The sequence below is a fragment of the Ranitomeya variabilis genome, chromosome 2, assembly GCF_051348905.1.
Source record: "Ranitomeya variabilis isolate aRanVar5 chromosome 2, aRanVar5.hap1, whole genome shotgun sequence".
Lineage (NCBI taxonomy): Eukaryota > Metazoa > Chordata > Amphibia > Anura > Dendrobatidae > Ranitomeya > Ranitomeya variabilis.
The window spans coordinates 93,036,790-93,062,293 of NC_135233.1; the positions used below are offsets into that span (position 1 = coordinate 93,036,790).

At 42.7% G+C, this 25,504-nt stretch overlaps 1 protein-coding gene across 1 annotated transcript; it reads right to left on the minus strand.

Annotated features, from left to right (window-relative positions):
* Positions 1 to 995: 995 nt before the first annotated feature.
* On the minus strand, positions 996 to 23,373 carry CIMIP6 (ciliary microtubule inner protein 6). The gene is given in 7 exon segments (XM_077292286.1): positions 996 to 1,253; positions 1,255 to 1,331; positions 1,334 to 1,439; positions 5,339 to 5,454; positions 11,324 to 11,480; positions 20,245 to 20,476; positions 23,238 to 23,373. Coding segments are annotated over 7 exon segments (891 nt in total). The 5' UTR covers positions 23,297 to 23,373; the 3' UTR covers positions 996 to 1,109.
* Positions 23,374 to 25,504: the final 2,131 nt, after the last annotated feature.

Sequence of the window (25,504 nt, forward strand, 5' to 3'; positions counted from 1 at the left end):
TGCCAGATCCATCACATCGTTGGCCATTTTACTGGACAGAAAATTGCAGTATACCCTGTATTCTCAGTTGTTTTTCACAGGATTTGTGATGAAGGCCCTGAACCTGACCTGACCAAAGCCTCCAACACAGAGGTGAACAAAGCCTAAAATGTATTATTAGATCTTGATCTGTAAATATATAAAACACATGTTCTGTACAGTTCCCACATTTAAATATATCATTGCTATATTATCTTCAATTTTCCTGCTAGAGCGGATGGTTTTTGGCACATACTACATGCTGCATGATGCTAAATGGTGCATGACTGGAGAAAGGCCAAACCCCATAAAGTCTACCTTACACAGCTCCAAAGCAATTACGCTACAGCTTGAGCGAGTAACTATTCTTTCATCTGTGCTACAAGAAGACCTTGGTGAGTTGCACTAATTAGTTAAAATATACACTGCAACATATCCTTTTTATTTCCTCTTTATTTTATTTTTTGTTTTCTTCTCTTTCTCCTATACAGAAGAATATGGGCACAAAACTAAGTCTCAAAATGACTATTTGACGTCTATGGGAGAGTATTGTGGGCATGCTCTGTATCATGTGCAGGAGACACTGTGCAGAGATGGAGGACAGGAGATAGACCGAGCTATGGCCATGACCTATTGTCAGTGGTGTGTACCTTGTGTCATCTGCCTCCAGATTTATAATGGAGATGTAATTGACACTGTTCTCCTGCTCACTAATATTCATAGCACAAGCTTCAAAATATTACAAAATATGTTTTTTTTCCATCTGGATTCTCAGACTGAAAATCAGCGGGGTATATAAATGGTATCTTATCAACTCCCATACATATACTGCAGTAATAATCCGCAGAGGAAACAAACCTGTGGTGAAGGTGTAAATTTTCACAGAAGCTTTTTTCCTATATAATGTAACTGTTAAAGAAATGTTTAACATTAAATAAAAACTTTTTTTAGTGCTGAATTCCTTTATTGAATATGTAATAATAGAACACACAAAAGTAGTAGAACGCTGTTTTTATTTTACAAAGTCAACAGGAATGTCAAAACACCGATGTCAAAGTCAAACCCCATTGATCGTCCCAGGGCTCCATTGATCATACATCACCGGTAGAGGAGAGGAACTTTCTTCTGGATGTCGGAGAACTGCCGGAATTGCTCCGTTCTATGTCTGTAATTTTGGGATCGGTTTTGGCCGCTTCTCTGAATTCTGTTTTTGATAAGTGAGCTTCAGCAGTGAAACATCTGCTGGGAACCATGCAGGCAGATATTGGGTGAGGTCATGCTGCTTTCCACTGAGTTTCCTCTTTCTGTTTGTAGCTATTGAGCGCATGTGACCCTGTGGCATTTAGGAACAGCCCAGTTCCCTGAGGAACGGCTGAACCACTCTCTGTTTTTATCTCTCTCCACACAAAGCCTCCATGACGCTGAAAAAGGAAATAGAGTTGACATTAGCCAGAGGAACACTGGCAGAAGGAAAATGCAGCTGTGGACCGAGCTGAAATACCGGCCAAACATACACATGATTATATGGCTTTCCTGGACATTAGAAGGTAGTGATGACAAAATGACCATTCTATAAAGCCCCCCGAATCCATCACAATACCTAAAAGAAATATCTGTATCTACCAATTTATAAGAGCCCTAGGGTCTGGTTATAAAATTACCTCTGAGATAATGAGATTAACTTAAAGAGGTTGTCCACTACTTTATCATTGATGAGCTATCCTTAGGATAGTATGTCATTAATGTCTGATCACTAACCACATTCAACGGTTCCAAACAGAAAACTAGAAATATACAATGAAGGCCATTGGTTTATTTTTTCCGTTGTACGAAAAGTGTTTTTTCTAAGTCCAGTCTGTCGGCACCCTTACTGTGCTAGCTGTATACTACATAAGAAAAGTATACCAGGAGACTGGTAAAGCAAAGTGCAGGCAAACTTTTTAGTGGGAGTTTTTAGAGATTTCACACCCCCTCAACATCTAAGTGTCCAGTGGGTAAATAATCAGGGCTCTTTTTTATTCCTGGTACTTCAACTAATTTCTTAGACAGCATCTATGGACTACAGTAGAAATATAGGAGGATAAGGGTCACAGCACAGACCTGTACACTTTGTATGAAAACACAGACTCTATTGGTTTGGCCTCGTTCAGAAATAGTTGGAACAGACTCAGTTTCGACAATTCATCACACAAAACAATAGTAGGTTGAGGCAGGCCAAGAATAAAAAGCAACACGTCTAATCTTCACATACCCTGGTGCATCTCCAACAAGTGATGCTTATTCATAATTTATACATACACTAGCATCTGTCAGTAGGATCAACCCGCCTAAGCTGTCTTTTTGAGTATTGTCACAACTGTTTTCAGATTACCAGGGGTCAGGGGGCTGATTTGCTGTCCCTAACGCTAGGGGCGCCCTAGTTATCCCTGCTCCCTGGATTACCTCTGATGATGAAGATGCCAGGGCTACGTACCTTGCTGTGCATCTGAATCAGCTCTGTATCTGTACCCCTCCACACCCAGAGAAGTGGGGAGTGATAGTGTATGAATATACATAAACCAGACAAACAAGGAAGGATGTACAGGGATAAAGGAAAAATGCCAATAATACAATTATGCCCTCGGGGAGAAAAGGAATGTAAACCAAACAGCAAAGGAAAAGGATTTGCAAACAGCCAAAAAACTTCAAGCTACCGTCACAGAACAATACTCCAAACGCCTCTACTAACAACCAACTCCTCACCAATCAGTACAAGACTTAACACTGGCAATCCAGATTGCCAGAGGCGAGAATATGTAGGAGAGGTCAGTGGCCAATACTAAACAGTTGAGATCATCCAAGCAGGGAGGCTTCAGAGACTCTAACCTGAACAGTTTAACTCCTGCACTGCTAACAGATACCTGCACCATTTAATATGAAGGAGACATAATTCTAATCAGTGCAGGAGTGCGTGAAATCAGATGCTGAGGTCTTCTGGACCCTCAGTGTTGCGGTAAATCTATGACAGGTACATAGGTCATAGGAAGCTGAATGAAATGATACCTTGCAATGATACCTTGATATCTGTAATCCAATGTCATATTAAAAAGAAATCCACATTTTTCTTATGTAAATGAGAGGTTCAAAACCACGAGTCATAAATATAAGATTCTGCCTCCAGAGGTTTTTTTTCTTCAAATGAAAGGGGGCATTACTACAATGAAACATGCAGGGTGTCAGTCATTACATGTCTCCCACTGGTAACACCCTCTTTCATATAAAATATGCTCTGGAGGCAGATTCCGAGGGAGATCTATACCATAGATCTTAACAGCTCATTTACATTTTAAGAAAAACACAGATTTCTCTGGAATTAGACATCAAATCACAGATATCATTATTCAGCTTCCTACGACCTGCATGTCCATATACACTCACTGGCCACTTTATTAGGTACACCTGTCCAACTTCTTGTTAACACTTAATTTCTAATCAGCCAATCACATGGCGGCAACTCAGTGCATTTAGGCATGTAGACATGGTCAAGACAATCTCCTGCAGTTCAAACCGAGCATCAGTATGGGGAAGAAAGGTGATTTGAGTGCCTTTGAACGTGGCATGGTTGTTGGTGCCAGAAGGGCTGGTCTGAGTATTTCAGAAACTGCTGATCTACTGGGATTTTCACGAACAACCATCTCTAGGGTTTACAGAGAATGGTCCGAAAAAGAAAAAAAATCCAGTGAGCGGCAGTTCTGTGGGCGGAAATGCCTTGTTGATGCCAGAGGTCAGAGGAGAATGGGCAGACTGGTTCGAGCTGATAGAAAGGCAACAGTGACTCAAATCGCCACCCGTTACAACCAAGGTAGGCCTAAGAGCATCTCTGAACGCACAGTGCGTCGAACTTTGAGGCAGATGGGCTACAGCAGCAGAAGACCACACCGGGTACCACTCCTTTCAGCTAAGAACAGGAAACTGAGGCTACAATTTGTACAAGCTCATCGAAATTGGACAGTAGAAGATTGGAAAAACGTTGCTTGGTCTGATGAGTCTCGATTTCTGCTGCGACATTCGGATGGTAGGGTCAGAATTTGGCGTAAACAACATGAAAGCATGGATCCATCCTGCCTTGTATGGAGCATCTTTGGGATGTGCAGCCGACAAATCTGCGGCAACTGTGTGATGCCATCATGTCAATATGGACCAAAATCTCTGAGGAATGCTTCCAGCACCTTGTTGAATCTATGCCACGAAGAATTGAGTCAGTTCTGAAGGCAAAAGGGGGTCCAACCCGTTACTAGCATGGTGTACTTAATAAAGTGGCCGGTGAGTGTAGATCTCTTAGGATCTTAGGTTGATCCTACTCACAGATTCCCTTTAATATTTCACCTTCCACCTCTGAACAGTCGCTCTATCCATGACTGTCCCAAGATCTTGGCTATTAAAGGGGCAGTGTTTATTTAAATATAGATCATATGGCTGTTTTTTTTATTACTTTAGGAACATTCCTGTGTTAGAAACAGGAAAGACACCAACAATATCTCAGCAACTCCTTAATCACCTGTTTGAATTTGCTCTGATTTTGTCTATAAATACAGTTAAAGTTAAGCTCCTGTCTGTCTCAGGAGCTCGGTCCTGTCCCTTGCTTCCTTCTTTCTTTCTTGTGTATGGCTGTAAGACTACTGGCTGCAGCAGGAGCCTCCCCCTATCACCATTTCTACAGTAGATAACTAAGACTTGTCTACTTGTCTAGAGAAGTTTCAATCAGAACTGACCAGCAGAAGATTAACCCCTGATTTCCTACAAGTCTGACTATTTCAGGATCATGCAAACAACGCCCAGACCAACAAACACCAAGGTCAACGGTATCTCTTGAGAAAAGTATACATTTATGTCTAGGTTTAGTGTTCCTCTAAGTATCCCGCCAAATTATCTAATAATTGTACAGCTTCTTTTTGTGCTGTTTTGGATCTCATGGTGAAAATCAACTTAGCAAACCAACATGGAGTTAACACCGAAACACAATCCAGGCGTTCCTTGTAAAACAGTCAGACCCATTACGTTTTACGTTCACTCATTTGCTATGAACATACATAGCTTCATGCAGAGGCTCGTTCTGGTAAAATCAACATGAGACCAATGCACGGTGTTGTAAATCCTACGTTTCCACCTTCCTCCCACTGTGTAGGAAGGGGCTTTCACTTCAGGTCCTGGAGGCTTTACACAATGTACATACAATAAACCGCAACATTAATAAAGAAAGGCACGCATAATATGATTTACTATAATGGACCGAGGAGCTTAAGATTCCTGCATAAATCTAGAAGAATCTGTGTCTTCTTACCTTCCCCCGAATTGGTTCATTGGGTGTTAATCTTGAATCGTATTGATGCAAAAAGGAAATCTCTTCCAGTAATAGTTTTGGCAGCCGATTTGACCCCCTGGGAGAAGCTAGAGGAACTATAAAACCGTACATGTGTTAATGACATAGAAATGCACGTTTCCAGAGACATTTAGGATTCATTCTATATCATTTGCTAGTAAATGAAGAAGCAAAATATTATTCCAAAGTATGACATCTACACCTTAAAATGTTCTTATTAGTATAGTATTAGAGGTGATGTAGAGGAAATTGTGGCACTGTGGTCTTGGATGTGTGGCTCCTACATCACTGCGCCTGGGTGGGTCCCAGCTACCAGAGACATCTTCTACAGGCACCCGAATGGCGGCCACTTATCAGCCTCTGAGGATAAACTGGTGATATTCTGTCATCAACTGGTCGTAGTGTATTTGTCACAAACCCAGAGGCAACTTAGTCATGAGCCAAATAACATGTAAGGGTGGCCCACACTACGGGGCGGACCTTGGTTCATCGGGCACCATTGCTGTTTATAATATGGCACATCCGGGACACTGTCAATTTGTGTTTTCTGCTCTTATAACAGGACAAAAAACAATCATGTTTGCTACATATGTGAATCCAGCTTAAAGGGGTTGTCCGCTTGAGATCAATAAGTCTGCAGTCACTCTGTGTGAGTACAGACTTATGCATCTCCCCAGCGCACGCACTGCACCGCGGGGATCTGCCGGTTTCTGAGCTGAGACCGGAGGGTATATATGAGTTATACATACTCCTGGCCAGTGGGCATAGCCTCGCTTCCATGCATTTGTATGTAGTAAGGCCACACCCAATGGACGGCTATGCCCACTGGGCAGACTCTGGTCATGAGTATGTATAACTTATACATACCCTCCGGTCCCGGGTCAGAAACCGGTGATCCCCGCAGCGCACAGTGCATGTGCACTGTGAGGATTCTGCAGTGCCGGCGCAGGGAGCGAAGGTCGCCTGACCACAAATATGTGACTTGAACAGAAAAGTGACATGACGACTAGATGAGCGCGGCCTCATTCACTGCAAAGGTATTGAGTGAGGCTGGACAGTCTAGTCGGAATTTGGCCAGGAGTATGCATAGCACATACTTGCGGTCACATCACATGAGCGTCCACTCCCGATGCATTGACATAGAGTGACTGCAGACTTGTACCCTAAGCCCTGACAACCCCTTTAATTGCTATATTTAGAGGGCACAAGATTAATTAACAACTGCACCAGCTTAAAGAAGCTGACATTCATATACAGCGCTGGCAAAAATTAAGAGACCACTGCAAAATGTTCAGTTTGTCTGATTTTTCTCTTTATAGGTATATTTATGAATAAAATGTAAATTGTTCTTTAATTCTTTAAACTTCTGACAACATGTCTCCGAATTTCCAAGCAATACATTTTGGATTTTTTTTCTGACAAAGAAAAATGGTCAAAATTAAAAAAAAAAACCAGTGCTTTCAGACCTCAAATAATGCAAAGAAAACAAGTTCATAATAATTTAGAAACAAGAATACTAATGTTTTAACTCAGGAAGAATTCAGAAATACATTTTGTGGAATAACCATGATTTTTAATCACAGCTTTCATGTGTCTTGGCATGCTTTCCACCAGTCTTTCACACCGCTTCTGGCGCAAAAATGTAAGCAGTTCTTCTTTGTTTGATGGCTTGTTGTGACTATCCATCATCCCCTTGATTACATTCCAGAGGTTTTCAATTGGGTTCAGGTCTGGAGATTGGGCTTTTTTTCAGAGGTGGTCAGACTACAAGACAAAGAGGACAATTCTATAGAGCTTGTAATCACGGCTCTGATCCCATGAAGCTGGCTGAATCGGGCCTGCTTCAGAGGCGTCACAAATCTGCTATACTGCAGAGGCAGTATCGGAGAGCGCCCACTTCAGGTCAGCCGCCACAAGATGGCGCTGGTCCAAACTGTCAGTCAGTAACGCACCGCCCACTGGGAGGCAGGGGATGGGTGGACTCCTGAAGATTGTCCTAGATCTCATTAACAGTATAGAGGGCAGCTCTGCAGCACACACTTCTGCTCAAACACTTGAAACAAAACACAGATTAGAAGAAGAGGAATATTATTTTTAATTACAAAAAAAACTCACCAAAAACTCATGGTGGGAACATAGCTTTAGTGAGATAGTGAGTTTTTTATGTGGCAGATTCTCTACAACTATTAAGTAAATTAGATTACTTTTTAATTGCTTTTTTTAGTACACTTATTACATGCGTTTTCCTAAAATGCCGTTTTAAGCTTCATTTTTGTCTCTTCTTGGTTTGTCATGGTTTAAAAAAGCTGCTTTATTTTTTATACTTACAAGTATTTGGCTTTCACAAATCTTTATGTGCGGATTACATGCATTTTTAGTGCGTTTCCGCTACGGAAAAGACTCATGCGCTTTTTAACCTCTGGATTTTATGCGTTCAATGCAAGTCTATACAGAAAATCTACACGTAAAACTCAGCAAACCCACAAATGGACCTGAGATTTCTACACATCCCACTTTGCTGGAACTGTAAGGCTGGCGTCACACTATCAGTATTTGGTCAGTATTTTACCTCAGTATGTGTAAGCCAAAACCAGGAGTGGAACAATCAGAGGAAAAGTATAATAGAAACATATGCACCACTTCTGTATTTATCACCCACTCCTGGTTTTGGCTTACAAATACTGAGGTAAAATACTGAGGTAAAATACTGAGGTAAAATACTGCTCGTGTGACTGCAGCCTAAGGCCTCATTCAGACATCAGTATTTTCCATCAGACTGATTATTCTGATCTGACCTTGATCAGAGTGTGGTCTCAGTGTCATCAGTGTTTCTCGTGGAGAACAAAAAAAGGTTTCTCCACCTTTTCCTTTCTGACAGTCCGTGCAAATTTATTTTCTTCATAAACCATTAGACTTGCATTGCCGATCTTGATCTGACCCTTGGATTAAAATCAGACATGTCTTTGCTATTTTCCACGGACATAAATTGGACATAAACACAGCTCCATTGAATATCATGTACAAGTGCAATCTGTGAAAATTGTGGATAGAACTTCCACAGGAAAATCGCACGTATGAATCAGCCTTAAGACGGTGTGCTTTTGATGCAGCGAAAATGCGCAAAATCAAAAAAACATAAAAAATATGACTCTAAAGCACCAGCATCCGGTTCTGCCTGGCCCACACTGATAGCAGAGTCAACCTTCTTACTGGAAGCCAGGACCACTGGAAATATCTGTCTGAGACACCGCTGTCCGCAGCCTATTAAACACATGCACACTAGTGTAAGGTGAAACAGCAAACTCATGGTTAGGAAAGCTGGAATAAAGTCACGCGTCACACACAATTAGGGTAGTAACAAGGGTTCTTTTACAGCACATTCACACATACATCTAAAAGAAACACTCGCAGATAGATAACCATATACTTTGCTGCATAGCCTGTAATATACCACAGCATAGTACAACATAGGATCATTTAATACATATAACAGGCAAATACAGTAGAAAATAATTCACAATTGTCAATGTAATTATAAAAGTATGTTATTTTGCTCAATAAAAAGACACCCACGTATCAGATGTCAAATGAGATTAGGTTTGGAAAGCAGATTTTTATCCCTTCTGTTTAGTTTGTGCTGCATTAAGTCCTTTAAAGCTGCCGGGAACCACATCAATTGATAAATTAGAGGCGAGATTTCCTTTAATGCACCTAAAAGGTTAATATAAAAAGAGAATTTCTACCTGACAGCCGCTCACATCCAAAGACTGAAATCTCAGCATGGAAGGTGCAGTTGTAGGGACGCAGATGTATAATAACCTGGTGTGTATAGAATATATACAGTATATATATATACATATATATATATATATATATATATATATATATATATATATATGAAAGAAACAGGGGGAGATGGGGCATCCTCTATGCTAACTAAAAGGTGCGTCACTTACATTGGTGGGAAGGGTTTGTTCCATTTTTTGACTTTTTTGTTTTAATATCTGACTGACTTTTTTTGTTTCTAGCCAAAGACAAAATGATTAACGATCAGATCCAAACCATTATAATATAATTTATCATTGATACAATGGATCGCTCATACATAAAAACATAATCAATCTACAAAACAAACCTTGTTAGGTGCAAACTGCAATAAGCGAGGGAAACGTATGATAGATCTGTCTGGGAGGCAAAGCCTACAGTAATGTCGGTCACTACAGAGCCTACAAGGGTCCATTCCAGCTTTCTGTAGACCCCTGACATTTATTCATACAAAACATTTTGGTGCACTCATAACACATTAAGAAACATTTTTTTTCCTTTAAGGGCTCGTTCACACAACAGTATTTATAGTCCGAGTGCGGTCTTTGGAAAAACAGATCACAGTTGGATAAATGTTATTCAATGGGGTTAGTGTATAGGAGTGATTATATATAATAATCGCAGCCTGCACTAGTTCCACTGTAAATTGGATTGTGTATGGGTGTGCAACAAAATCAGATGCCGTGCGGAGCCGCAGTATAGGATCCGATTTTTACGGATACATTACAATTTTGTAACATAGGAAACTGTAAATAGTCCCGTAAATGATTAATAGCTGCTGTAAAAAAACGGACTGTATATGTATGACAAGTGAGAAAACAGTCCCACTTTTCTGGATGAAACTCTGAATGATCTTTTATATGCTCGCGTGAACCTGCCCTTACCATAGTCTGGGTGTGTTTTTGCTGCATTAACACCTTCAAGAGTATTTTTGCATAAATGCATTTTTGGTTCTAAATAAGTTTTAACAAGTGGGTTTTATTTGAAACTTTGAGCTGTTTGGTTTCTGCAGCCTCTACGCTTCACTGTACAAGGCAGACTGCAGAATGAGTTACCAGTGAATTTTTCAGTGAGCTGGTTCTGACAGCAGGGTTTGTACTGTAACTCTTATCTTTCTTCTCCTGTTCTCAAAGCTGATTTCTGACCACATCAAAGCTCAGTTCACCTTTCATGAGGTCATAAATGAGCTTAGAAGAGTTCAGGAGAAGAGAGACAAGTGTTACAAACTCTGTAGTCAGAACAAGTTCACTGACAGATCCACTTATGACTCATTCTGCAGTCTGTGATGTACAGAGAAGCAGGGAAGCTTTGGAAGCTAAACAGTCTGAAATAGGTTTTAATAAAACCCAATTGTAAAAATCACATTTAGTAAAAAAAAAATGTCTTCAAAGTAGTTTGTATCTTTTATAAGGTGTTTTTCCTAAAAGATTTTTGTAGCATATTAATAGAAATAGAACCCCCACAGTTACATGAATGGGGTGCCCGACCTTCTTGCAGACGTTAACGCGGTAGCATGTGGGCATCGCTCTATTGCAGCCTATGAGACATTGTAGCTGCACTTTGCCATAGAACAAAAGTGACACGGTCTAAAAAAAAAAGTGCAGCAAGCTCTAGACATATTCTAAACAATATAGTAAAAATGGAGGTTTATGAATGAAGGGCAATTAGAATACATCTTGTGATCAGTGCGGAATGACGCATCAGAGAATACAATCTGTCTAAGGATAACCATAGAGGAAATATTTAAAGGGGTTGTCCAGCACTTTTATATTGATGGTTTATCCTTAAGATAGGTCATCAATATCAGATCAGTGGAGGTGCGACACCAAGCACTGATCAAGGAGATGTGAACAGGTGTGGAACAGAACAGCACAGCTCAGTCAACTGTACAGTGGCCGCAGAGGGGTACTGCCCTCTTTTCATTCGAATAGGGGTGGGTATACAGTGGACAACCCCTTTAAGTAATCCTGTATAAATTCCTTTTAGAAGATCACATGGTAAATAGATTCTGACATGAAAACAAAGACAATAATTACTGGACATTACTAACTAATGAACGTTAGGTCTAAGACATATTATAAAGATTCTTTCCGTGCTGTTATGTAGATATACGTGGCTTACCTATTCCACGCAGTGGACATTTGTGGGGATTGCAGCCATGTCGAGTCTGAGGACTGGAAGAAGTCAAGTGGCTGAAGTCACTTCTCTGCGTAGTCATCAGATCGTAAGGAGGTTTGTGAAGATTTACATTTTCTTCATGACTTGGCCACCATTCCATCTTTAATAAATAGAGTAGGTAAATTTAGAAAATTTGGCTCATATTTTATAACTAAAGGGGTTGTCACAAGAACAAAATACAATTTAATTAATAAATCTTGGGGAAAAAAATAAGTTCCACAATTGGATGTGTTACAAAAATGTTCCTGTGCTGAGATAATCTTATAAATGTGCCCCTGCTGTGTACTGTGTAATGACCGTGTCTGACTGTGCTGGAACATGATCTCATCATACCACAGCTCTTGGGCAGGAGAGGAAGCAAAAGAGTATACTGATAGGACAGCACGGGATCACAGGTGATTCTTTCTGTGAGGTAAAACATGTATTTCAACAGGCAGGGAAATGTTTTACCTCACAGAATCGTGATACCATGCTAGAATGTCAGTATACTCTTTTTACAAATAAATTCGGCAATAAAATAAAAAAGTTACAGCTCTCAGAACATGACAATGCAAAAACAAATTCATTTTTGGTAAATATTGTTTTTAGTGTGTATGAATTGCAAGGCATAAATAAAGATATAAATCACTATAATCGCTATAATTGTACCGACCCGACAAATAAGTTGGTCTAATCACTTTTACTGCATGGTGAACGGCAGAAAGAATAAAAAAAAATCTTGAATTGCTGGGCTTTGTTCATTCTGTGTTTGAAAAATCTGAATAAAAAGTGATGAAAAAAATGACATGCCCCAAACTGGTACCCCAAAAAATCTGCGACTCGTCCTTCAAAATAATAAGCCCCCCCAAAAAAAATTACAGCTCTCAGAATATTGTGACAAAAAAACTACTTTTTATTAAAAAAAATTGTTTACTGATAGCGGCAAAGCCTAGAAAAAAAATCCCTGATATAAATCTGGTATTGCTGTAATCGCCCTGACCCAAAGAATAAATTCACCTCATTACTTATACTGCACGCTGAATAGCGCAAACATAAAAATAAGTACTATTATTATACTGCTGTTTATTTGTTCATTCTTCCTCCCAAAAATCAGAACAAGGCTCGGCTCACATTTATTCTGCACTTACATCAGGGTTTCCATGTAAATTCCCCAAAACCGCGATTCAGACAAAACCCCCAACAGAACCACTTACTTCTGATGCTGATGGAGTCACTTTGGACTGGTCTTTGTGGCGGTGGGGTCCCATCATTTTAGGCATCTTTTTAGTGCACAAATGTGGGCAACCACAGATCTGTGCACGGCTAAAAAGATGGGTACTACCAGAGCAGATGCCAAACGGAGTTGAAAAATATTATGTACCCCAAAATGGCACCAATAAAAACCTTAAATATCCCCCATAAAACCAGCCCCCACTCAGGTCCATAATCTGTCACTGGAAATATCGGGGTTCCACGTTACTGCTAGAACAAAGACTTTGGAAAAGAAATATGGCTCCCACCCCCTCAAATTAAATTTAGTGAATTCTTCTTTCCCAAATCCAAATGCCCCCTCTCCTTCTGAGCCCCAATGTGCCTAAACCACAGTAAGAGGCCACATGTTTGGCATTATTGTAGTGGGGACAGAGCACTTATCAATTTACAGGGTGCCTCTCGCCAGAAGCACAAGCTGGGCACAATGTATGGGGGCGCTACAATATATGGGGGCACAATATATGGCCACTAATACGGCATAGTTGCAATTCTCCAGAAAAAAAGCCCGGAGTGGATGTTACAAAATAGTCACTGCAGCCGTACTGCAGTGTAGGTGAATTCATCAAGAGGTGCAATTTCTACAATGGGGTCACTTTTGTGGTTTTTATGCTGTTCTTGCACTTTCGGGGCTGTGGTGAAGCACTAGAAGGGTTAACAAAACTACTTCAATGTGGTTTTGAGGACTGTTGTATATAGAATGGTGCCCCTTTGGGGTATCTTCTTTGACATAGACCTCCTAAAGTTACTTCAAATGTGATGTGTTCCCTAAAAAATGATTTTGTAAATTTTGTTGGAAAAATGAGAAATCGTTGATCAACTTTTAACCCTTGTAACTTCCTAACAAAAAAAAAAATGTTTCAAAAATTGTGCTGATGTAAAGTAGACATGTGGGAAATGATGTTTATTAACTATTTTGTGTGATATAGCTCTCTGGTTTAAAGGCATAAGAATTAAAAATTTTAAAACTGCATAATTTTAAACATTTTCTCATTTTCTCCAAATTTCCAATATTTTCACATATAAACACAAGTCATATTGAACAAATATGACCACAATTATGAAGTACAATATGTCACGAAAAAACAATCTCAGAAACACTGGGATCTGTTGAAGCGTTCCAGAGCTATAACCTCATAAAGGGACACTGGTCAGATTTTAAAAAATTTGGCCTGGTCATTAAGGTTGGAATTGGCTCTGTCACTAAGGGGTTAACTTTGATGAATGTGTTTTGTGTTTGTGTTATTTATATGTAAAATAGTTGATTTTATCCTAATGGCCGGTTTGTGTTAGGTTTCCTGGAAGTTTAACCTCAAGGCCGTCCTGGGGACAGGGGAGGGCTGCCCAATAGGGGAACTGGTGGAAGGCTGTAGGGATATATTTAGTACACACTGTGTAAGACACAGTTAAATGTTTGGAATAGTCCACAAAATGGGAGAGGTTGTAACAGATAAAAAGGTGAAGCACTTCCTGAATGAGGTGGTGGAAGTGTCGGACAGGGTTGGTTCAAGGTCAGTTTAAGTACAAGCTGCAACGAGCCCCAACAGTCCCAAGCTTCCAAACAGCAGGAGGGTCCACCGAGGGTTTAGAGTAGATCTCTGGATGGTCTGGGGAGTATGGCCCGGAAGAGGCATTGGAGTCCATGTCTCATTCTCTCCTAAGAGGAAGAGCAAGAGGAAATGGTGGTGGGCCACGGGAAATCTGGGTTGCCGGACAGGGAGTCCCTAGTGCCAACAAAAGCTGTTGAGATGGGGACCGTTGGGGCAGACTGGAGTCAGGACCTGGAAATGTTCTGTGTTATGGGAACATCAGCCGGAGAGGGCTCTGCCCCATACTTTATGCCACAGCCGAATGTATCTGAACTGTATAGTAAAACAGAACCTGTTGGACCGGACCCGAGGTCTCCTGTTGTGTGTTGCTAATCCGGGTCCCAAGGACAGAGATGTAGCAGAGGCTTCTGGCCTACAAGAGCAGAGTGTATGCAACAGCACAACACACCTGGGAAAAATATCCGTGCACAAGAGGAGTGTCAGCGTGAAGAGAAGTCAGAACCAACCCACGGCATCGGGACTGAGCCCGCCTTCATGACTGCCACAAATAGCCTTGTGCTGTCCTTGGTATTTCTGGATGTCCCATAGACAATTAATGGAGCAGCGGTCGAGCAGGTGTACCTCTGCTCCATTCAGACAGGGCACTGCAGAACCCAGATCTCAGTATCACTCGGGGTCCCAGTGGTCAGATCTCCAAATATCAGTAAGTTATCCCTTATCCTATGGATAGTGAATACCTTTCCATTGTTTAAATACTCCTTTAACCATGAAACAATTCTCACTGAAATCTATATCGGCCCTTTCGAATTAACAGACACTCTCCATAGTCTCTCTCAACGTTGGTTACTACGTGAGGGTCCTAAATTAGGGGGAACCCTTCAATTATTGCAAAGTTTCGCCAAATGAATAACTTTTTGTTAAACCAGATAATCACTTTAAACAGACATTTTTATAGACAAAGGGTGACCGAGCACAAAGCAACGCTCACTGCAGCTCTTATATTTGAAAATTGCCTTATAACCCTATAAAACTATTCAAACTCTGACATTGGAAATCAAGGCCAGTCTTCACCATCACTGAATGGGCAGATTTTTTCTCATATGCAAAAAAAAAATAACTAATGGAAATATCTCAAGTATCTCCAATTGGTCAGTGAAAAATGAACAGCACACAGATGGCATCAGCGTGCGGTCCAATTTTTTTCACAGACCTATACACTTGCATTCCAAGTTTCATCTTTGACTTGGATCAAAGTCGGACATTTCTATGTGTATTTGTGCGTACGACTCTCTATGCAAATCTACATGCACATGTGAACAGCCCCTATAATAGGAACACATTCTATCCATACAAACATGGAAAGACCTGGCCTGTGGAAAACTGAGGTCTGAATGAGCCCTTAAAGAAAGGAAGAGCGACACGTATTTGCAGCATGTACACAGTATTTGTGCCCCTACTGAAGCCTCTTAGATTTCTCAAACCCTACTATACTTTCTTTCATTACTTCATAGAGTATCAAAATTCCCCCCACACATACAGTACGATTCCCCCACAAATGTGCCCCCACTCCCTCAATGCCCCCAACGCAGTAAAATGACCCCCTAGCACAGTATGATAACCCCACAGTTTCCCACACACATCATTAGGCCCCACAGTACGAAGCCCCCACAGTTCCCACACCCATATTATGATGTAGCCACAGTGACCCCCAACACAATATGATTCCCTCCAGTCACCCCTACACAGTATGATGATACCACAACCCCCCACAGTATAATGCCCCCTAACAGGTCCCCGCAACAGTTTGACGGCCCCCACACAGCTCTCCCCCACAAACTAAGATACTCCCAAGCCCTCCCCCGCACAATAAGATGCACCCCACAAACAATATGATGGTCTTCACATTCTCCCATACTGTATGATGTACTGTGGATCTTGCAAGTTGAAACCTGGGCCCTGGCACTTGCTCTGGGTTCGGATGCCAGACCTGTCTGATATAGAGCCAATATTTCTTTATGAAAGTCAAGGGCAAATGATCGCACATCACTAAATTTTCCAGAATAACATTATAGTAAGAGATGTGCTGGTGCCCACAATGAAGAGATCCCTATTGGAAGACAGACCTTCACTGTCCTCCGATATGGAGAATGGTAATGCTAATTGTATTGGTACACTGGTAACGGAAGCACAATCAGCAATCAAATAAAATGGCCAATGTTCTGTGTGATACATCTGGAATATTTCCAATGTAAGCTTTGATAAAAACATTAAAAGCCATATGAAATGTGATTATCTGCCTTGGTTTCTTTTGTGCTATCAGGAAAAAGGCCAAAATCATTATTTATGTTTACTTTGTTAAACGAACTAAATGTGAGAATGTAACAACCAAGAAAATATTGACATAACACAAGAGAAAACTGCTGAAATTCTCAACTTAAAATATAATGGGACTGGTTTACTATTGAGGGTTGTCTCGTCTTTGGAGCAGCAAATTGTCACATTTTAATCCAATTTATTTTGTGTTTTAGGGCTCACACTCACGTGTAAATAAAATCGGCCCAATGTTGTTCCTAAAAAGCAGGATGAGTATCAAGCGAGTACAATACGATTTTTATCAAGTAGCATCCATGTGACGCACATATGATATCCATATGCAGTCCGTATGCAACGCGTTTTTAACATCAGCTTTTACATACAGTAATTCTCTGTAATTTAGAGGTAGTTTTTTAAGTAATAAAGCAATCTTTAATATAGATAGATTGAATAAATAGGATAGATGCCCTGTAGATATTTAATGTCACAAGCCCCCTACATATAATAAACTACCACCCTTTATTGCCTTTCATGTAGCACTAAAGAGTGTTTATCCTTTTTATACCTATTAAATAATTTATTTGAAAAAAAAAATGGCGTGAGATTCCCCTTATTTTTAATAACCAGCTGAGGGAAAGCAAACAGCTGCAAGCTGGTGTTATTATTCTGGGAAGGGGCTATCCATTGATCTTCCCAGCTTATTAATTTTGATCTTCCTACAACTCACAGCTGTCTGTGTAGCCTTTATTGGTTATCAGAAAGTGGGGACCCCCCTAAAAAATAATGTGGGGTCCCCCCTATTTTTAATAACCAGCAAAGGCTAGACAGCTGCTGACTGATATTATTAGGTTCCCTCCCAGACTAATGACACCAGCCCTCAGCGACCCCAGAAATGGCGCATCCATTAGATGCGCCGTTTCTGGCACTTAACCTCAGCTCTTCCTACTTGCCCTGGTGCATTGGCAGGCAGAATACAGTGAGAGTACCATGGGAAATTTCCGGGTGCAGTGACGAGCGGTGACGTAATTAAGGTTACCGCAGGTCACAGGCAGTGGTTCTCATGGTAAGCTCTGTGTGAGTCAGACACCTGTGGACTGCTTTAACCTTACTGACGTCACCGTTCGCACTGTGAGAAAGTTCTCATGCTGTGAGCGGTGACATCAGTAAGGTAACCACAGTTCACAGGCCGGCTCACACAGAGCTTACCATGAGAACCGCTGCCTGTCACCTGCGGTAACCTTAATTACGCCACCATTTGTCATTGCAGCGGGAAATTTCCCACGGTGCTCTGTGTTCCAGCTGGCGTGTTGTGCGGTCAAATTACTGATGTCACCGCTCAACACACCATCCGGATGTAGCAGAGTTGGGGATCGCTGTGGGATTTCCTTATTATGGAATTACAGTGGACAGGTGAGTAAAACTTTGATTTCTTTGAGAATAAATGGCTAAAAGAGGGTATGGGTGTGTTTTTTTTTAAATTAAAGGACTTTTCTCTGTGTGTCTTTATTATTTTTGACTATGGAGTTAGTAATGGAGGTGTCTTATAGACACCCCCCCTTTACTAACCCCTGGGCTTGATGTCAGCGGACATAAAACTGCTGACCAACCCCAAAACTATTACTCTGCTTGCCAACGCACCAGGACAAGCGGGAAGAGCCAAGGCTAAGCACCAGAATTGGCACATCTAATGGATGAGGCATTTGTGGGATCCTGAGGGCTGGTGTTGTTATTCTGGGGGGAGGCCAATATCCATGGCCCATTCCCAGCCTATTAATATCAGTCATTAGCTGTCTGTTTAGCCTTTGCTAGTCATGAAAAATAGAGGGATCCCACATCATTTTTTTGGGGGCTTCCCCTTCTTAATAACCAGTAAAGGCTTAACAGACAGCTATGAGCTGTTATTAGTAAGTTGGGAAGATCCATGGATAGTGGCCCCTTCCCAGAATAATAAGACTTGCCCCCAGCTGTCTGCTTTCCTCCAGCTGATTATTAAAAATTAGAAGAATCTCAAGCCATTTTTTTCTTTCATTTATTTATTAGCTAAAAACATGTACAGTAAGCTACACACGGACTGCACTATTTATATATTTCACTGACATCTTTCTATCTATTCTATCTGTATATCTATTCTATTCAGTCGGTTCGGGCTGTGAATTTACTGTACTTGGCTAATGAAACGTTGGGTTTCCTATGAGATGGGTGCGTAAAAATCGGACGGCACACACATGGTCCATGTGCCGTGCAAATTTTTTTTCTCGCATCCATTGACTTGCATTGGCGACTCTTGCCCGATATACGTGGCCATCGGCAGTATGCTGCAAATTTTTTGTTGGTTCGATCAGAGCCGAGAACAAAATTGCAGATGAGCACTGAATCAGTGAATAACATTAGTCAGAGTGCATGCAATCACATTTGTTTTTTAATGATATTGCACTCGTCCGATTTATATGCAGAGGAATATGAGCCCTTACGCACTGTTTGCATCTCACATGAAAAGCAGTGTGGTCACAGTGAGGGTATGGCTTAGCAAGGGGGGGCATTGCTTATCCGAAAGAGGTCATGTTTCAGTGACCTGTCAGTCAGAGACAGGAGGCAGGCTCTGGGCATGAAAAAGGCAGGATAGCTGTAGTGCAGGGCCCGCCCACTGCACTTGCAACTCATTAGCAAACAACTTCAACTAATTATTTCTCTAAAACTGCAAAACTGATTTCTACAAGAAAGGAAAGGTGTATCCAGCATGAATTACATACATGCCATTAGTTTGAGGTATAAAATCCTGATGACAGGTTCTCTTTAAAAATGGTTTATCAGGCTCTGTTCACACTTTGTAAAATCCCATCCACTTGCCTGCCATTGTAATATGCTGTGGATTTTAGCGCCACAAATCCACAGGTAAAATCAGCATTATTTCCAGGCTTGGAGAAAGCCTTAAAAGGGTGGTTCTGTCAAATATTGGACCAATATAGATAGGATCTAAAACTCATCACAGAAAAATGTGATCTAGAATTGGGATGGTCTTATCACAGAGGTGGTCATTTACATAGATTTCACAGTATAAGTATTACCTGTATGAAATCTGACTAATAGAGCAGGGAAGTGTCAAGGAAATAGATTTTCCGGAGACCAAAGACACTGTCCATGGGATAAGGTGGCTCCACGCTTGACCTACAATTCCATTTCCATTACACCCCGAGAAAAACGAATCCAGAATCTGAAACCTCCAGCCATTCCTAGACAGTGATATAAGTAGACTCACTGCCCTAGCCCTGAATCTAGATAAGCAGGTCATGGTACAGTTGTATCTTGGCCCCCCACCTGGCACCTAACACCAAGGTCCCCCCCAGCTACACCCATTCTTAAGGCGGCCATATAATTCAGATGGCTGTTGGCTAAACCATGCTTCAGCTGATCGTTCAGCCAGCAGCCATCTCAGCCGACTCTCCCATACACAGGAGCGCTCCCTCAGCCGAGCGCTCCCGTGTTCTCTATGAGAAGACGCTGACTGACATGTTGGCTTGTAGCTTATCTCAGGGACAGAATGTGATCGGCAGTCCGAAATCAGAAATGCATGCCTGACATCTCCCCCCACCATCAGTCGCCTGGCGCCCCCATGCACATTAGATCGTTGGCCACACCAGGGTTCTGCTGACGTTAGTCTTCTTTAGGGCTGAGAGCATGGTTAGAAGCTGAGGTTGTGGCAGGAGGCAGAGGACTATGACGCTGGTCAGGCTCACAGTATTGGGCGGCACTTACCTGCTTGTGTTTGGTGCTTGAGGTTAACATGTACGTTACAGGTTCATTCAACCACCTGACATTGTCTCGGATGAACCTAGCATGGTATGAATGTGGCATGTTGTTTCGATTTGGTGACCTGGGATGTGGTGGAGGGTCATCAGACTTCTTGACCAGAATAGGAGGCATGATTTTACTTTGATCCCAACTGGCGTCAAATAGATTTTCATTAAATATTCTGTTTGTATTTGGCCTGTTGACAAGAGCAATAGTTATCCCAGATAATAAATCAGAAGTCACAGAAGGATTCATTTTGAATGTCACATTTTTCCTTGTCCTCCACAAATCCATACACTGCAGCACTGCTCATCCTGAGCTTCCATGTTCATACGGTGAATGCAGAACTACAGAAATAGATGCTTACTTATGTGTGCAGGAAGTAGGTGGGTAACGACTCCTATGGGTACTATAATAGCTGCATTTAGTGTCACTGCTCATCCCTCATGTCTAAGGCTGACCACATGTCTAACACTAACTATATGATGCACAGGCCGGACGCGCGTCTCCTGGTCTGGACTCAGAAGCTCCGTAGATGTCTATGAGGCTGTTGAGTTCGGTTCAGGGGATCCCCAGATGGTCTGTGCATCGGAGTCCGAACTTGGATCATCAGTTACTGACATGTGAAACTGTCCTTAGACCATACTGTCGTACAAATGGCTACACAGCTTGTTCTTTTGCTTCTCTGATCTGTTTTTTCTCATGTCCATGGTCATGCTCCTCAGATCCACTAGACTAGACAATCAGAACACAGGTTGTACGCTGGATATTTTTTGCTATAGTCCATCTGGCAGGATACATGGCTTGTAGTTTACTCCTCACATGACAGTTGGATCGGGAGGCGACATGATGTCTCTTAACTCAATATTAATTCTAATTGTATTTCTCAGGGTAATAAGCAGGGCTGTGGAGTCAGTAAGCCAAACCTCCGACTCCTCAACTTCCAAAATGGGCTCCGACTCCACAGCCCTGCCAGGGCTGCGGAGTCAGTAAGCCAAACCTCCGACTCCTCAATTTCCATGACACCAACTCCACCAAGATGGGCTCCGAATCAGACTCCACAGCCCTGGCAGGGCTGTGGAGTCGGTAAGCCAAACCTCGGAATTTCCATGACACCGACTCCAACTCCACCAAAATGGGCTCCGACTCCACAGCCCTGGTAATAAGGTCATGTCTGTGCTCGGCCTCACCTCTTAAAAATCTTTGTTACTATCTACATCTTCATCGACAGTACACTGTGCTTTCAAAAACAATCTGTACAAAAATGTCATCTGCAAGGTCAAGAGGAGAAAATCCAGGTGACTGGCGCTCCTAAAGGCAAAATATGGTTCATTCACCGGAATTGGTCAAATGAAAATAAAAACTGATCAAAAAAACAACGCATTTCGGCTGTACACTGCCTTCCTCAGGTGTCTGTTCTGCAGCAGACACAGATCTCTTTGATCACGTCTCAACTTCCCACCGACTGAGAAACAACAGCTTCAAAGCCTTTGGATGCGTATGGGTGGACTATGAAGCTGTTGTTTTCTTTAGGTGGAAAGTTGAGATGTGATCAAAGAGGTCTGTGTCTGCTGCAGAGTATGCGAACAGACACCTGAGGACGGCTGGGTACAGGCGAAACGCGTTGGGTTTTTAAATACATTTTTATTTTCATTTTATCAATTCTGGTGAATGATCCACTTTGCCTTTGGCAGCGCTGGTCACCTGGATTTTCTACTCCTGATTATGCTCTGCAGGAACCCTCCCTGGAAGTCTATTCCAAACCAACAAGGTCGGCTGCAGCCCTCTGTATGTGTTCACAGGGTATATGACGCTGTGCCCTACATGCACACCCCCAGCATGTAAGATGGTTTTATTTTAATGTTCACACCTATACTCACCTACAGCGCTCAGAAAAGCGCTATTTTCCTTTCTTTCCCTTTTTTTTCGTCCCTGACAGGAGGCTTTTCTCCAAGAACTTGCTCACTTCACCTTCTCCCATTTGTGTCACTCTAAGATGGGGGGGGGGGGGGGCACAGTGCAAAATCTCCAACAAGGCCCTCAAGTATCAGTAATTAATAGTATTTGGTCAGGAGGGACCTCTTGAGGCCCGTAGGCTCCAGGGCCTGGGTATGACTGCAACCCCTGCACCCATTATAGTTGCCCCCTGGCCTCTCCCACCCCACACCTCGTAGTACAGAACATCATTATGACCCTTGGATCAGTTCCCTCCTAATTTGCTAATGTTACTGTATGTGGAGATGGGAACCCCTAATAAAATGTGCACCCCTCAGGAGGAGCAGGATGTCTTGTTCCTTCTTTTCCATTCTCCTCTCAGCCGCTGCTGAGGGGGCACTTTAGCTTTACTTAGGGGAACACTATGGCTCTTTATATGGTGGCACTCTAGCTGTTTACGTGGGTACTCCAGTTCCATTAATGAGGGCTCAATCGCTGATTATGGGGGCACGCTCGCTGGTATGGAGGCAGTCTGGCTGTTATGGGGGCTCAATCACTGATTATGGGGGCTCAATCACTGAATATGGTGAGTCTGGCTGTTATGGGGGCTCAATCACTGATTATGGGGGCACGCTGTCTGTTATGGAGGCAGTCTGGTTGTTATGGGGGCTCAATCACTGATTATGGGGGCACGCTGGCTGTTATGGAGGCAGTCTGGCTGTTATGGGGGCTCAATCACTAATTATGGGGCTCAATCACTGATTATGGTGAGTCTGGCTGTTATGGGGGCTCAATCACTAAGTATGAGTGCACTTTGCCTTTTATGGGGGCTTGATGAAATTGTGAGGGCACAGGTTATCTGCGTTGTAGCCATGATTCCTGCCCTCTGGCTCTGACTTCTGTCCTCACACTGGTTTCCCCGACAATGGAGGTCACTTCTTCACTCATAAAGCGCACAGCCTGCAGCCAGCACAGGCGCCGAGCGGAGCCCGGGCCGGAGCCCCCGGAGGGGCCGCACTTACAGCAGGCGCTCGGGCGCTCTCTTCTTCCTGGCCATGTACATCTCCATAGTCTGGTACATTGTGCCGCAGACTCCCGGGAAATCGCTGCCACTTCAGGGATAGAATGCCGCGTTCTCGTCGCCTGGTAACCATTTGGTGCGCATGCGCAGATGTGTGTCTGGCCTGGAGCTGTGAATTGTGCTGTAGCCTTCATATGCTGTGATGTAAAGTTCACTGCACAGAGCGGCTGAGGGGGAGTGTGTGCACGTGTGTCTGTCATCTGTCCAGCCGTCCGTCTATCCGTCTGTATTTCTGCCTGTCATCTATTTATCTGTCCATCTGTCTATTCATCCATCTATCAGTCTGTCATCTATTTGTCTATCTACCTGTCCATCTGTCCGTATAGTCTATATGTCTATCCATCCATCCATCCGTGCATGATCTGTCCGTCTATCTACCCATCCATCTATCTATCTGTTCATCTGTCTATCCATCATCTATGCCTGTCTATTTATCCATCCATCTGTCTGTAATCTATTTGCCTATCTGTCCGTCCGTCTATCCATCCTGTTTTTCTGTCTGTCCATCCGTCTATCACTGTCTGTCTATCAATGTATATCCATCTCTCTAATTATTTTACTCAATTGCATAGCGCCATCATATTCCGCAGCGCTTTACAGACATCATCACTGTCCCCGAGGGGGCTCACAATCTAAATTCCCTATCAGGAGGTCTTTGGAATGTGGGAGGAAACCGGAGAACCCGGAGGAAACCCACGCAAACACTGGGCGAACATGCAAACTCCTGGCAGATGTTGTCCTTGGTGGAATCTATGTATCTATCGATCTATATAGTAAAAAGGAACAGCACAATGGTTCACAGCGGGTGCCAGGCCTCCAGTCAAACAGTCTAATACTTGCCAAACTAAACAGAAGAAAAAAATGAAGGCAGCACTCCAATTGTTTCAGGTGGAAAAAAGTGAAAAAACTTTATTCTGCCCCACTCATCCTGGGCAACGTTTCTGTTCCTCCTGAGCCTTTTTCAAGCCTTGATAAAGGCGGGCCAGTTCAATGCCTTCATCTTGCAGGAACTGCTGACACACTCCAGCCACATGAGGTCTGGCATTGTCCTGCATTAGGAGGAACGCAGGGCCAACTGCACCAGCATATGGTCTCACAAGGGGTCTGAGGATCTCATTTTGGTTCCTAATGGCAGTCAGGCTACCTCTGGCGAGCACATGGAGGGCTGTGCGGCCCTTCAAAGAAATGCCACCCCACACCATTACTGACCCACTGCCAAACCGGTCATGCTGAAGGATGTTGCAGGCAACAGATCGCTCTCCACGGTGTCTCCAGACTCTGTCACGTCTGTCACATGTGCTCAGTGTGAATCTGCCTTCATCTGTGAAGAGCACAGGGCGCCAGTGGCGAATTTGCCAATCCTGGTGTTCTGTGGCAAATGACAAGCGTCCTGCACGGTGTTGGGCTGTGGGTACAACCCCATCTGTGGACATCGGGCACTCAGACCACCCTCATGGAGTCGGTTTCTAACCGTTTGTGCAGACACATGAACATTTGTGGCCTGCTGGAGGTCATTATGCAGGGCTCTGGCAGTGCTCCTATTCCTCCTTGCACAAAGGCTGAGGTAGCGGTCCTGCAGCTGGGTTGTTGCCCTCCTACGACCCTCCACGTCTCTTGGTGTACTGGCCTGTCTCCTGGTAGCGCCTCCAGCCTCTGGACACTACACTGACAGACACAGCAATCCTTCTTGCCACAGCTCGCATTGATGTGCCATCCTGGATGAGCTGCACTACCTGAGCCACTTGTGTGGGTTGTACAGTCCGTCTCATGCTACCACAAGTGTGAAAGCACAACCAACATTCAAAAGTGACCAAAACATCAGCCAGAAAGCATTGGCACTGAGATGTGGTCTGTGGTCCCCACCTGCAGAACCACTGCTTTATTGAGTGTGTCTTGATAATTGCCAATAATTTCCATCTGTTGTCTATTCCATTTGCACAACAGCATGTGAAATTGATTGTCAAACAGTGTTGCTTCCTAAGTGGACAGTTTGATTTCACAGAAGTTTGATTTACTTGGAGTTTTTTATTCACTTGGAGCTATATTCTGTTGTTTGAGTGTTCCCTTTATTTTCTTGAACAGTGTATAAACATATTAAAGATTATTATCAAATTATCACTGATTTTATCCTCATGATAGGAGTCGCTCTCCAGAGTCAGCCTCAGAAAGCTGACCTTCAGTTTAAAAAAAAAAAAAACAATGAGAAAA